We start from the raw sequence: 15588 nt of genomic DNA on the forward strand, positions 1-15588 counted from the left end.
GTTACCATATAGGCTAAAAGAGATCCAAATAAAATCAAATCAAAAATCAAAACCATATTACCTTCAACAAGGAGATGATGGCCATCTTGATGCAGTACCTTCGATCCATGTGTCATTTCCATTCAGATTTTTTGCTATAGTTATTTACAATCAATGCTTTCACCCAACTTTTTGGTTTCAAGTGTAACTTACTACTACAGGGTACCAGGGTTTCAGAAAGCCAAATGTAAGTCCTTTCAAAGACCTTTATAATGCTACTTAGAATTAAATTTAAGACCAATTTAACACCCACAACAAAGAAGCAAAAATATGTCAACATTTTTGCCATTTCCAAATGAAAATATCTAAGGAAAGCACTAAAACTATAAAAGCATAAGAAAATGGACACTCTAATGAATATAGAATTACATTACATTTTTACATTTTGCATGCTCCAGCACTAGAGGCCATGATCTATCACTTTTCAGACTCTAAATGAATAGTTTAGTCACATGATTATGTTTACTAAAGCAGGTGCGACAAAGCAATAATGTGGAATAATGTATTGCCCCTGTCCTGTATTAATCTAAGAGTTGACATGCATGTAGGTCAAACTTACTGTGAACTGTAAGTACATGTAATGTAATACAACATAAGAAAATAAAACCAACACTACAAATATTTTGTTCATGGCATTTGTCGTCTTCTGTTTGCCTTACTTTCCAACTCTGCTTCGATTAAATATCACCAAGTGTAAGAAAATAATTTGTCACCATATTTGCATCTAATTGAATATTGATCAAAAAAATTAACCTCATTACATGGTGAAAAAAATGAACTGTATCTAAGGCATTTTAATAAGCATCTCACTCAAGTGCATCGTTGAGAACAGCCAGTGACTGACCTATGCTGCTTTCAAGTGCCATCGGGGAATATCATAATTACACGTTTAGCAAAACATGAATGACCCCGCAAAGTGGCTAATAAAACTGGGAAAGTGGGGATTTTCTATGATAGCGAAACTGCCGAGATGTGACGTTATGGAGCGGAAAGCATGGAACAACTGCTGGTTCTAATATGTAAATAATCTTTGACTTATAGTTGTTATTAGGGATGGGACAATATATCGAAATTCAATAAATCGCGATACAAAAATGTGAAAATACGTATCGTGGGGCAGAGAAATGAATCGCGATATTAGCACATTCTAGCAGCCAATGCCATCACTAGAAAGATTTGTGTCTCAGAAATGAACAGAGTTTGTTGTCATTGAACTTTTATTTTTAACAGCGTATCATGGTTTTATCGAATCACAAAGCCCATATTGCGCATTGATAAATGGATTAAAACCAATTACATGATGCGTGAACACATCTGAATATATTTCGGTATTTTGTCCATATCTTCCCACCCTTACTGTGGCTGGCTAGTCTACAGTGAATGTTTTTTTTTGGCAGGGAGCCTTCCTCTACCACAGAGTTGGAAGGCTCAGATAAGGCCGCAGGCAGGAGTCTAGGTCTGTGTTGAAAGCCTCGCTTAGGACGGACCGAAAAACCGAGCTGACCTTCCGCATACCTGCTCAGTAAACACAAATACTTTCCTGTGCGTTCTTGCGGAAAGTGTGTCTGACAGAGGCGCTAAGAACCAAAGAATGAGGGTCACTGCAAAAAGATTGTTCTCCATTGTTTCCTTCTCATGTGTGCAGAAGGTTTTCTTCTGAATACACAAGGCCCAACAAGTGCTAATTACCATACACACTCATGGACAAGTGTGCAAACGTGTACACCCCCCCCAACCCCACACACACACACACACACACACACACACACACACTGTTTCTGTCACATTATCAAAAGGTAGGAATGTGTTCTAAACTGCCCTATTGGAAACTTTTTTCCAAAACTTTTTCACTCTAAACAGCAGGGTATAGGCACGAGCTCACCAAAAAAAACACACTATTTAACAATAATTTATTCAAGTGGGTGCATTAAGATATCTAAGCTTGATTGACAGCCTCTCCAACGGCTGAGATAAAGCCAATTAAATAACATTAGGAGAGGGGAAAAATATAGTGGAATCACTTCTGACTTTTAAAGCTGGATAAATAAATGCTAAATTATATGACTGACCTTAGAGGTGCTTCATTTCACTGCATATGCATATTGGAGATTAAAAAAAACACCTATAAATATTAATGCGGGGCAATTTCCAGAGCGCAAATAAGCCGTGCATTATCTCTGTGTGGGCTTAGAGTGGGATCAGCCCGGTGCCCCCTCCTCCGCCGGAGCAGGCCGGACCGACAGACGAGTCAGAAAGACGGACTAATGGAGTGGATAATGCTCATCATGTTGGGACATGAGCGTATGAGCTAGCGGTGATTAAATGTGCGGCCGGTGCATATATGGCGATGCGAGGCTGCGAACCCGCAGGGGCGGTCGCACGCGCACGCGAACGCGAACGCGAACGCGAACGCTTTTTAAAAGTGCTGCTTTTGAACACTAACCAGGCCACGACGCACCATTTTTAGTCCCCCGACGTAATCTCTTGTCTCTATTTCCCGTTTTAGAAAGCATGAAAAGTGATCTGATTTGTATACATATCCCATTTTAAATAGAGGGAAGATTAGAGGCGCATCAATCTTGGCTCAGCCCCAGGGAACGAAGGAAAAGGTTACTAAATTTATCACTCTGCCTTCTGTTGGAGGAGATTTAAATATGGGAGTTGGGGAGTCTGACTGACCGTCCTCTGAGGGGGAATACGGCTCCACCTCTGTGTACTCTCACAGCACAGAGACCATTAATTACACACACACACACACACACACACACACACACACACGCATGCACATTCTTTGCTCCTCTCACATGCCTGCACACACATGCAGCACAGTTGTAAAGCTGTGTATGAACTCGTTTTTGGATCAGATATTTCAATAACTCTTCCTGTTGTCTGGTCTGTTCTTCCTGGGTTTTCTTGGGAGGCATCCTGGATCAGACCAGAAGCTTGTGGACTGGAAGGTTGCCAGTTTGAATCCCGGGGACCGGCTGGGAGAAAACGTGGGCAAGTGTGGTGAATGTGTGGAACTGTACGAACGTGAAGCGAGGTAGCGCTAGAGACTTTTCTCTGAATACATAAACAATCCATCATCGCTATGTTCCGAGGGGCGAGTTCACTTTCTGAAGAGGATTTGTGTGAAGACTATTATTGGTTCATACCCCAAAAGACATGGTTGTATGTATGTATTTTATTTTGGTGCTGCCCTCATCTGTAACTTTGCTTCTGCCTCTTCTGCTTGTCTTGGTTGTGAATCACTTTGTACACTCTGTTCTGTCTTGGAAATGTGCTGCACAAATAAAGTTATTGTTATTATTCCTGCCGTTCCACTACACTGGCTTGATGGTGTAATCCCCACGCCTTAGTTCGTATCCCTACCCCAACCTAATGGCTATGTCTTTTTTACCGCTGTTCTCTTCTTTGCTTGTGTTATCATACTTTGGTCTTTTTTTGGGTGTTTTGATTGTGACACTTTGTGAAAGTGCGACAAGAAAAGATGGGGGAGATGGCATGTGACTAAGTTCAAACACAAACCCACAATTAACTGGACATGCCTGCAAATTTTCAAATCAGTTTTGATCGTCATATTTAAAGTATTCAATTAATAATCCACAACATTTTCATTACTACTCGCTATCACTGATTGATATAACAAAAGAGATTAAACTTGAATGATTCGAGAGGGGAAATTGGGTCGTTGCAGTAAAGAAAAATAGCATTAAAACAAGTGGCACTTAACCATGTTGATTAGTCCATTAATTAATCTAATTAATGTATTAATGAGCAAATATTTCTATGACAACAAAGTCTCTTAACATAACACGTTTGGTATTAGAACTCTATCTCTTAAAGTATTAAATGATAATTCCGGTTATTTTCAACATGGGCCTTATTTTCGTAGATTTTGCCATCATGATGATTAATTGTGTTCAAAATTTCATCACTTACTTCACTGTAGTGCTTGACGTGCATACAGGGCCAATGTAATTTTTTCAATTTTGAAAGTTGAACCCAAATAACATGTCAACACAATAACACCCACGCTGCAATGAGACCTACCTACTCCAATTTCTGCGTATTCATTGCCAGAAATGTGTGTATATTGTGGTATTATATGTTATTTTAACTAGTATGAGCTAGACCACTCTAGTACCCTGATGCTGCATTCAATGCATATCAGATGTTCTGTAAATATGATTTGCCGATTGGGAAAAAAACATTCATGTCAACCTCCTAGTGGTAATTACAAGTAGGATATTGTAATTATTTTTTGCAGGATCTGTTCTCTCCCACCTAGCGTCATGAATTTAGGAAGTGTGTCCTGCATACCAGGTACCATACAGTGGTGGGACATAAAAACAGAACTAAGAATGCAGCAAATGGGGTTATACTGTATAAACATATGCAACCTAAATTTCCAACACTTGCTATCCATAGCTGACTATTAAACTTACACAGCAGCACAGTACAGTATTGATTGGTGATACTTTTATCTTCAGTCTCAAAAGACAGCTGGTGAGGCTTCTCCCTCTTGCATTACAAGTGGAATGACACGGCCTAAATTTCCCTTTTTGTTTTGCAGTTGTCAGTGATTTGTTCGTGTATTTTGATGCCTTGTATGTATTGTCCAGCAGCATATTCTAGGCCTCGCTGTCGGTTTTGTGGCAATATATGTCCTGACCTCCTGATCTGCTACTTGTTGTGGCAGCTGCCTTAATCGTATAACTTCTACCATGTTCCAGACAGCAGGAGTTGACAAACTTGTCCATAATAACCACAGCAATTAAAGGTGGGCGGAGCTTGGGATCAGTCAAGCGTGCCATACCTGTACCACAGCAGATAAAGGTGTGTGTATGTGTCTATATAAGTGCAAGTGTCTACTCAGCGTATCTGCAGGTTTCACAAAGTCAAGTTTAACACTTCTTAAGACCTTTTTAATGCTATCTGGAATTGGATTCAAGACCAATTTAAAACAAAATACATAAAGTTACACAAATCTGATTTAACTAAGCTAATGAAATTTCTGAAACTATAATTAGGCAGTATAGGAAAAAGGACACCAGGAAATGAAATGTTCAGGGACATGGAGTCCAACATGTTTTGCATATTGTATTAACCCTGGACGGTATTAATCTAAGAGATGATCACGTGGATCAAATTTACTATGAAAAGTTTAAGTAATGTAATAAGGAAAATAAAACATGACTGCCTGTCCCATTCACATAGTTTGGTAAAACTACACAATTCATGGCATTTGTCTTATTTTAGCTGCCTTACTTTTCAAATCTACCTTGACTAGATATCACTGAATGGAAAGAATCACAATTAGAGAATAATTCTTCTTCTAAGGCCTTGAATTTAGATCATCAGACTTTTTCAGGCTTTGTAAGGATGCGTGTATGCTCTGGTACTGTACCTGCTTCTCACACTGGCCGTAGTCTGAGCCCTGGTCGGGTTGGAAAAAGGAGGTCTCCCCGCGGTTCTTCGCCAACTCGATCAGCCCCATGGCCGTCCTCACCGTGGCGTTACGGGCGTGGACAAACACCATCACCTGAGACACACGGGGTGGAGAGAGTTCAGAACATAAGGTCGACACAAGAACACGCCATTCTTCTCTTCCTTTCAGCGGAAGTGCAGAAGAGCGTCTGACAGCGAAATAGAGGCTTACTGCAGATGTGTAGTACAGTGAAATGGTGTGATATTGCATTTGACTGTATTAATTATCAGATAAAGCACAAGGACATTTTCAAAATTTGAGCGTTTCACGTTTCTAACAATGGGGACCACCAGGGGTCCTTGACCGGGTTCCAGGGGGTCCCCAGCAAATTGATGAATTGTTAAACTTCACCATTATGAATGTAGAAGAATAACTATTTTGATCATAGTTTCTCTGTTATCTCTCTACCTACAATACAGAGAGTCATGGAATTCTGGACAAAATCATATCTAGCAATAAAAATATTCTCAGATTTGAGTCAGAGACAAAATCTCATCAAATGGGGGTCTGTGGCTCTAATGTGGACTAAAGTAGGGGTCCTTGATATGAAAAAGGTTGAGAATCACTGTGTTGGACCATGAAAACTAGGTATCCCCCTCATTCTCCACTGTACAACTGTAGTCCACCTTCCGCTAAAACCCCAAAAGCTTCCCTGACAAAGATTAGAGGTCAGGTTTATCGGCCTGACGCTCATACTATCAGTACATCAAAACGCCAAAGTGCAACTTTTGTTTTGTGAAATGACAGCGAGGTCGTAATGCTCCTATCACAGACAGGCCTCCAGTGTAGGAGGGAAATGGAGAGGTGATAAGATTACAAACGCATTCGCTGAGAGCTTCGGCGATGGCAACGCTCCAAAAACTGATTCCACCTCTGCAGCAGAACACACAGTCAGTCACAAAAGCAGGTATGGACGCTGCAGTAGTGGCTATGTGTATACACCTGGAATAGGATTTATTTAAATATCTAAGATAGATTCTATGGCTCCATATCTGCAACTTAAAGCTGCACTGAGCAAGATTTTGATATAAAAACTTCAACAAAAAAAAAAAGCCACCCTGTGTGGAGAATGCCTAAGGGAATTCACAATTGACTGCTGTTTTCATTCATTTCCTCTATGTCCTTAATCCATTTCAGGGTGCATATCCCAGCATGCATTGGGTGGAAGGCAGGGAGACACCTTAGACAGGTCTCCAGTCCATCACAGGGCTAACACAGATGCCCAGACACTTGCATTCATACCTATGGGCAATTTAGGAGTCTCCGATCCAGCTGATCTGCATGTCTTTGGACATAATCCTGAATTTGCCGAATACCTGGATACTGTAACTTCATAAAAAATACCGATAATACAATTTCTCCTGACAAATGAAGTCATCAGACTTTGTGGTTAAGCGTTATCACTGAACAATGCCTTCAATTTAGTAGAGATAATGTAGCTCTTTTATTTCTTTCTTTGGAGGTACCAGAAAAAAAAAGAAAAATAATTGAAAAGCACAAGGGGTGTAACCAGATTCTAAGCTCATTATGTGTTTGATATAGACCCACAGGGCACATTGACACAAAATTTGAAATGAAGAAAAGATAACTTATGGTAGAACAAGTTCAGACCATACTACTGAATAGGGGGCACTGAATAGGAAAAGCCCATTCAAAGCCTACAGAAATGTCTGGCATGAAAATGTGTTAAATTATCTGATACGCCAGATATTTGATGCTGTTTTCCAGTCGTTTCTATGACTTTTTGGGATGCCGGTGCATTGCGAGACCATACATCACTGCGCGCCCGGAACCTAGCTGTGTGTACCTTGCACACACATCGGGGCCCCGGAGAGACCGCTGCAGCAAATGTTATTTATTGAAGGTGTTTTATCAGCACCGCTGAGCTGTGTGGAAGCGTTGTCGGCAGTAACCGGCGGCTTCTGAGCTTATTAAACTCTTTCTGCCGGCCTGCATCCCAGCAGGAGGGCTGGCGGGGGGGAGGATTGGGGGTGGTGGGGGTGAGGGGGTGGTGGGGGGCGTCATAAAGAAAATTTCATCCATCAGATCCTCCCAGATGAAATTAATATATGTCACAGTCGCTTCTTGACAATTTAATATCGAGCAAAGGAGACGCTCCCCCCCGTCAGAGTTGCGGCCTCGGCGGCCTCGACCCGAAGCAGAGACCGGACCGCCGTATCGAGATAAGAAAGTCTTCCATTTACAAGTTTGCAGTGGCTACAGAGGGAAAGTGTGTGTGAGAGAAAGAGAACGCGCGAGAAAGAAAAACAGAAAGAGAGAGAGAAAGGGAGTGCGTGTGTGTGTGCGTGCTCGCACTTAAATGATGCAGACAGGATAACAACCACGCTCAATGGGGAGCTCAACTCCTGTAGCAGATGGGAGCTAAACGGCGAAGGCTAAATTCACAACTCTTATGTTCCCAATAGGCCTTCTGAGGCTGGTAGAGTGGAGGAAGAGTGAGTGGTGGTGGGGAGGGTGTGTGTGTGTGTTTGTGTTTGTGGGGGGGTTGGGAGAGATAAGGACTTCAGAGAGTTCTGATAGCAAGCGTTCATTCCAAAAGGTTCACAAAAAATATTTTACTGCATGAGTTGCGATTCATGTAAAAGTTAAGCGAAATATTTCCAAGGGAGTTTTAGAGGAGATCCGTTCCGATGTTCGCGCCGCCGTCGCCAGTCCGCCTCGTCAAGTCGTTCCACTCCAAACGACTTATAGTGACAGTTTCAATAAACAATACAATCATAAAGAAGTATGGATGGTGGGTTTTTTTTGGAAGAGAGAAAAAAATAAATAAATCATGCTGAACGGAATCTTTTAAAACCAGAGTTATTTGCTGTTCGGGTCAGGACTTGCTCACAAGGGAAATTCACATCGCCTTTCCTTGCAAAGGCAAGGTCAGAATACTGGACGGATGCAGGAAATGTTTCATTGAGAAGATTGAATAAGGCAGATAAACTCAATGTGGGGGGGGGGTTGTTTAGTGTGTATGGTGGTAGTCAATGCGGGCGCATCCTCTGATTTATAAGATTCAGAGATTGAGTTTGGGGGAGTGGGGGAGGGGGGGTGGAGGGGATGCCACGGGACACAAATAACCTCAATAAGTATGACCGGTCTGGACTAGTCTGGCTTCAGCAGTTGAAGCCCAGTGTCGAGGGTCACAGAGGTCAGACTGATGAAGGGCTTCAGGGTCAGTGAGGCAGAGCCGCACTGCCGGCGTTTTAGTCGAGGTGGAAACTCGCACGCTGATGAATTATACAGTCGCTTTATGAAACTAAGAGACACACAGCGAGGTTAGACCGATGTATTGACTGATCAGGTCCAGGCAGTGTGGTCCACCTGTGATATCACGGATATGATGCAGTTTGACTGATCACGCATTTACTGTAGAATTGATGAATACAACACTGGTTGTCTGTGGGAAGTACTTAACCTGATTTGATGATTATTATCCTGGGTTTCAATGGAGTTTTATTGTCCCATGGCACATGGTTTCAGAGGCTTTTCCACCCTGGGAAACACTAAACCTTTTTAAAAAAAAATGTTTGGCATGAAAACGGTCAAATTCAAAGATACTGAATATCCACATAGGCCGCTTCAATCCAAAAACATCGCCCTTTAAGAACCCATATTGGTTCAACACCAACACACAGACACACCTTCTTTGTTACATGCACACACACACACACACACACACGCAAAATGCAGGAACCCCAGTATGCAGGAGAACAAGCCCTTACCTGATGACCGGCTCGAACCTGCTCCAGAACTTTGTCATAGCAAACCTCCTCCATGTCATGAAGCTGCTGAATCTGAACAGGAGAGAAAACCACAATGATAACATGTTTATTTTTTTGTTAAAATAAGCGTGTTTTAACTATCCTACCGCTGTATAGGTCATGTCAAATACCACGACTGATGAATCTGAAATGCCCGGCTATTGGCCATAATCAAGATCTTAGTCTGTTTACGGCAGCAAACCTTGTTGGTGGTTTTGATGCCGACGAAGGTCTGCCCGAGGGGCACCGGTCTGAAGCGGCTGTCGAAGAAGAAGAGGCCGATGTAGGGGTTGACGTGGAGGAAGGAGGCCACGTCCAGGTAATTGGGCAGCGTGGCCGACAGCCCCAGGATCCGGATCATGCTCTGGGTGGACTCCACCTAGCGCAATCACAGCGACACCGTGTCACAGTCGCACCGAACTCCACTCAATTCATCCATTTAACTAGCTGCGGACACAACCGCCGGCAGGGAAAAAGCTGCAATAAAGGCAATCTCTTTTTTCCGGGCAGAGCGCATACAGTATAGAAAGAATTGATTTGGATGATGAAAATGGATTAATTCCTGAAACGACCTTTTACCGTCAAGCTTTTATGCGCTTTGATGTGCAGGTCAAGTATACAGTATGATGCGTAGGAAAAAAGCCGTGTGTGTCTGCGGTGCCCTTTAGAGTAGACCAATATGGATTTTTGAAGGTTGTTTATTCTAGTGTCTATTTTTGGATTGATACTGCCAATAGACAATATTTTGTATCTAATATCTTTAAATTGGACTATTGGCAAGAATTCAGGAATTCAGTGTTTTGAGCAGAGTTTTATTCTCTGCAGGATGCAAATACTTCTGACCCGCCAAGGACCCAGGATACTACTAAAGATAATAATAATAAAATAATAAACAAATGTCTCATTGGATTCAGTTCAGGTTCCCATAGACATGTATGTGCATGTAATTATATTATATGCATGTATACATATATATATGTATTTGTGTGTGTGTGTGTGTGTGTGTGTGTGGGCAAGTTGGATATGCTGTGTATCCATGTGGGTGAGAAGAGAGAAAAGTAAAGTCAGGGACTGGAGGAGAAGGAAGTTTGCCCTATCTGTGAGCCTCCTGCTGGATGTGACAGAGAAGATTGGTAAGGCCTTTAATGTGATGCAGTACCTGTCAAACCAGCCCATCAAGATAAGACCCGACCAATCCTGGCGGATAGGGCCGGCGCTAAACATTCACACCGGCACTGTTAAACCTCCATGCTGTGGATGCACATAGTGTTCGCCTACAGAGAGTCGAACGGCCCGGCTTGTTGGAAAGCAGTGTTTTCATCTTTTGCATATTGCCTTATGCGTCTATGGGTTTAGCTGTGCAAGAGATGAAGAATCCATGTTTCAATCATATTGGTTGTTTAAAGGATCATCAAGCAGTCTATGACCTAGGAATTGTAGCAACATCGAAGGGTTTGTGGCACAGCTGACATGAATCATAAAGTCATATTTTCACAATAGAGGCAAGTAAGCTCATTAATTAGAGCAGAGATCAAACAGAAACATCTACATAAGAGGTAATATATCACCATGCAAAATAATAAAAAAAATAAAAATAAGTAATCTTAATCGGTAGTGTCTTGAAACTCCAATAGGGGAGTTTTTGTTCCAAAACCAGAAAGTTTTGAAAGCCAGAAATCTCAGCCAAGTAGAGTCACTGGTATTGATCAACAACACTATCAATATATATTATGGCCATTTTGTGTTATGGGGCAGTAAAAATCTGTAAATCAACTTTAATTATGAAAACGATGCCTAATATAAGCCTAGGTAGGGCACATCTGCTCCTTAGATACCAAAGCAAATGTCAAAAACCCTACGACAGAATACCATTAAAAGGCTTTTATAATGCAGGTGACTGGGAGTTTATCTTGAATATTATGCATAATTGGTATTAGTCAACCAGGCCAAGAAAGCATAGTCTCAACCAAAGCCCTCCCAAGCAAAACATCAAAGTGATAACTGGTTCAGTTCTAGAACATCTGCATAAAAAGGGGGACAAATATCATTTAGTTTACAGGGATTTCCATATTCATGTGTCTGAAGACGTGAACTTAAGCACCTCGCGCATCAGAAGCATCCGCCATAATTCCTTCAGCACAATCAATTATAGCAGTCTGTCAGGTGTGGCAGTAATTGGACAGAGAGAGATGAAGGAGGCGGTGGAGCAGAGGGAGGGGGGGGAGGCTCTGGTAGGCATGCTGTTGGCATCCGACAAGGAGGAGCCAGGGAGGATAGTTACAGTAATAATACACAACATTTTCATATAAATAAATGTCTATTTTGCTTCTCTCTATCACTGACTGCTATAACACAACAGTGATTCAACCTATATCCAGTTGATGAAAGCTTTTGCATTTGCTGTTCTGAACACCTGGTGTCTGCTAGGTCTTTCCTGGGAAAAATCCTCTGACACACAGGAAGTGATGTATTTTACATTTCCTCTTTGTTCGGAATAAGTAGAAGAAGAACTGGGTAGTTAGCATGAGCATGATCTGATAGCCACCATGGCTGAGCAGACAAAGAAAAGAGAAACTCAAACTGCATCAACAGAAAATCCAAGGAAAAGGACATCACAGTACTGGACACACTGTTTGATTGACAGGTGATCTCTGGGAAGTGCAGTGCAGAAACACCACAGCGATGAGGGCTGAGCAACAAAGATGGAGACTAAACACAAAAAAAATCTGAATCTCAAGGATTACTGCTTTAAAAATAAACTTGCAAAATTGCATAAACAAAGCAAAGCATGAATCATCAACCATTTAGAGATGTATTAGTGGTGGTTTCTATACAGACCATGACTCTTTTCTTCACTGGTATGCTAAATCTAAATCTATGACGTTCACTGACTTTCTCGAAACTAGTCTCCCTCAGTTGTCCCAAGTAAATTGACCAGTCTGTCGTGGGGTGCTTATGGAGAGCTTACACAAAATGTGTAGACTGTAATGGATGGGATTTAAAACATAGAGAAGTATAATACTTCAGTCAAAACACATTTAGGTCAAAGTAAAATAAGTGAAAAAGTGCACAGTAACGGAAGTGAATGTCATTTGTTACATCCAACCTTAATTAGATTATTATAGTAACATTAGCAAACATAGCTTACAGCATATTACATACATACATAGAAGTACAGCTGATACAACAATGCTAGAGTATGTGTTGTCTTACCATTTCTCTGTATACTGTATATCACTATACATCACTATATGGGAGCAGTACCCAAAGGTACATTCTCATGTCATATATGGCGTCATCTAAATTAATTTACAGTATATATAAAAAGAAGACTGTATGAATTGAAATTTGTAACAAAAGGTCTGAATATTCATAGCTAAAGTTGAATTTTCACAATAATTAAACTTTTACTTCCTGCTTGTAGTATTTGTTTGTAGTGAAAGTGTTTGTGTTTGTAGTAAAAACATGTTACTTAAGTGTTTGTAGTAAAAACATATTACTTAAACAATAATTGGACAACCTGAAGACAACGATGGTCAATAGTAGGCTTGGGCGATATCTAAAATTTTATATCGCGATACTTTCCGCCAAAATATCGTGATATACGATATTATCGCCAGGTTTTTTTTTTGTTTTTTTTTTTTGTATTTTTTTTTTGGGGGGGGGGGGGGGGGTATTTATTATGTTCTTCCAAATTACATCAGATTTCTAGGCTATAATAATACTAATTATTATTATTATTAACAGCCTAGACATTTGATCTTACTATTAACAATGGCCATTTGGTATAATGTGCTCATTCCTGCTATTTTTTGAAAAACTGGGTGATTGTGGAAAAGGGAACCCACTTATATTAAAAAGACAAGTTTTTCACTTCAAGTATGATTATTTTTGTTTTTTTACTATCCTACCATTAGTAGATTATAGGTTTATAAGTATAAATGCTTGCACAATTGTAATCTAAGCACATATTGCGATATTCAATATAGTGGGATATCCACAAAATATCGCAATATACGATAATATCGAATACCGGCCCAAGCCTAGTCAATAGCCCTAATTCTGGCATGAAACAAAATGAGGTCTGTAGGCTGCATCCAAATAAAGCCTGCAGTATTTTACTCTCTGGTCTTTAACAGGGTGATCTGAACATCGTATGAGATGGCGGCTGAATGGAGGCATCTGACGGTCTGACTTTCCTCATAAATGGCTGCTGAGTACACTTTTATGTCCGAGAGAGGAAGCCGTAATGATCTTCAGAGGACATTCTTTATCCTATCTGCACCGGAAATATAAAAGGTGGCGAGTGGCGGGTTAGACCTGCCTTGTAATACCTGCAAAAATCAAACCAGGGCTTCACGTGGGAGACATGTTATAATCTTTGTGGTCAAGGGCATTATGAAGTCCCAAAATGAAAAAATACGAAGCTAAATGTTTGTTTTTAAAGGGCTGCGTGTTTCGTACGGCGTGGAGCTGATCGTTATTCAGTCTAACTAAACCCTTCACTACATTTTGCACATCCTCACACCTCTGCAGTCTATTTGCTGTCATTACTCACGGGTCCCCAAGATCAAGGATGCAGTGTGAGGAAAAACAAAATTCGCCTGCATTCATTTCCACACTGCAAAGAAGGATTGTTTACTCATTTCCTCTGTGCTGAGGAAAAACAACTCGGACAAACCCTTGAATGGCATGAAAATCTTGCGGTGGGAGAAATTAGGCCCCACTGCCGAGTGATGCGGCCGATGGCTTGAGTAGACGGTACGGGACGGGGCGTATGAACTATGGACGGGGTTTACATGAACTAAACTGTCAACATATCAGCTAAACGCTGGAGTGAAAGGACACCCGCTGAGTGTTCTCGTCTTTTCTGAGAGACATCGCACACCCACTGGGGTTGGACTTGTTTTTGTTTCCCTTCTTAGAGCTAAAGACCTATCCCACAGGGAACAGCGGTTTTCCTTTTCCACCATCATATTTTATTGATGATGCAACTCATCTTTTTAGCTCCAGAGGCAACAATCTTGCTTACGGTGTGCCAATCAATAATTCAAAATTTCTCCAGGACAGGAATCCCTTTCAGAAATATTGGTTTTACACACACACAGACTCACTTAGTATGCGATTGTGCCTATGTACGCACATGCAAATTGGAACAGACATGCATGCGCAATTGCGCATATAAATCATGCGGGTGGAGTAGGGAAAGCCATCTCTGCTGTTGGTGTTGATTTTAGATATCATGCCTGAAAACATTCATTCTTCTTGGGTCATAGGTGTATGGTGAATTTTAAAATTGATAATCCTTCAGATCTTTTTCCTTGGATTTTCTGTTGATGCAGTCTGAGTTTCTGTAGGTGGCGCTCTTTTCTTTGTCTGTTCAGCCATGTAAAATATATCACTTCTTTTGTATTTGTATATTTCCTGGGAAAGACCTACCCAACAACAGTAAATGTAGAAGCTTTCATGAACTGGGTATGGAGCTGGTTTTCGTGAACTGGTCAAAGTGGACATTTAGTTATATGAAAATGTCACAAATTAATACTTTAAAATTAGTGTTTCCTCTCCTTCTAATCATTTTTCTACTCGGTTTTTCTCTTTCTATCTCCCAAAGCTATCTGTACCTCATGCACTCTTCCCCCTCGTGGCCAACTTAAATTCTCCTTATGCTCATAAATGTTTATTGACATGCTAATGGATAATATCCAATGTCTCAATGTCTGTCAAACAGAGAGACAGACAGACAGACAGTCAGGCAGACAGGCAGGCAGGCAGGCAGGCAGGCAGAGGCTTCATCAAACTTCTGTCCTGCAGCACAGCCTCTAGAGGTGTTAAGGTGTACAAAGCGCCCAGTCAGCCCTTCTCCGGTGATATCAGTTAAACCTGCAGATAAATAGGCTGTGAACCGAGTAAACAGCGGTCACATGTATGGACCACTTTTCAATTACCTTGCGGTTAACCCCGCCGAGAGGTCTCCATCGCTGCGTGGCACAGCGGCTCCTCCCTGCATCCTCGCCTCTCCATCTCCATTCTGCTTTTGTCTCTCTGCTTTTGTTCTTCCATAATAACCCATTCCCTTTTAAATACGACTTTTAAGCCATTACGTTTGCGCTTGCTCATTTACTTTCACCTTTTCTAGCAAAGTATTATCCACCTCATTCTGGGTGTCGTTATAGTGGTTTAGGTATTTAAAGTGGTAATCTGTGGGCTCCTTGTTTTGTTTTTTGTTTTTTATTTTGTCTCCATCTTTGGTGCTCAGCGCTCATTGCTGTGGTGTTTCTGCAC

The 15588-nt window shown here is 41.2% G+C and overlaps 1 protein-coding gene across 1 annotated transcript in view; it reads right to left on the minus strand.

Annotated features, from left to right (window-relative positions):
• Positions 1 to 15588, minus strand: part of ascc3 (activating signal cointegrator 1 complex subunit 3) — a 134114-nt gene that overhangs the window by 57309 nt on the left and 61217 nt on the right. Inside the window, exons 12-14 of the mRNA XM_071902063.2 lie at positions 9506 to 9682; positions 9265 to 9336; positions 5450 to 5584 (exon numbers count right to left, since the gene is read on the minus strand). Coding sequence (XP_071758164.1) covers positions 5450 to 5584; positions 9265 to 9336; positions 9506 to 9682 — 384 coding nt within the window. The remainder of the gene's footprint in view (positions 1 to 5449; positions 5585 to 9264; positions 9337 to 9505; positions 9683 to 15588) is intronic.

Source organism: Centroberyx gerrardi, chromosome 12, assembly GCF_048128805.1.
Source record: "Centroberyx gerrardi isolate f3 chromosome 12, fCenGer3.hap1.cur.20231027, whole genome shotgun sequence".
NCBI classification, from domain to species: domain Eukaryota; kingdom Metazoa; phylum Chordata; class Actinopteri; order Beryciformes; family Berycidae; genus Centroberyx; species Centroberyx gerrardi.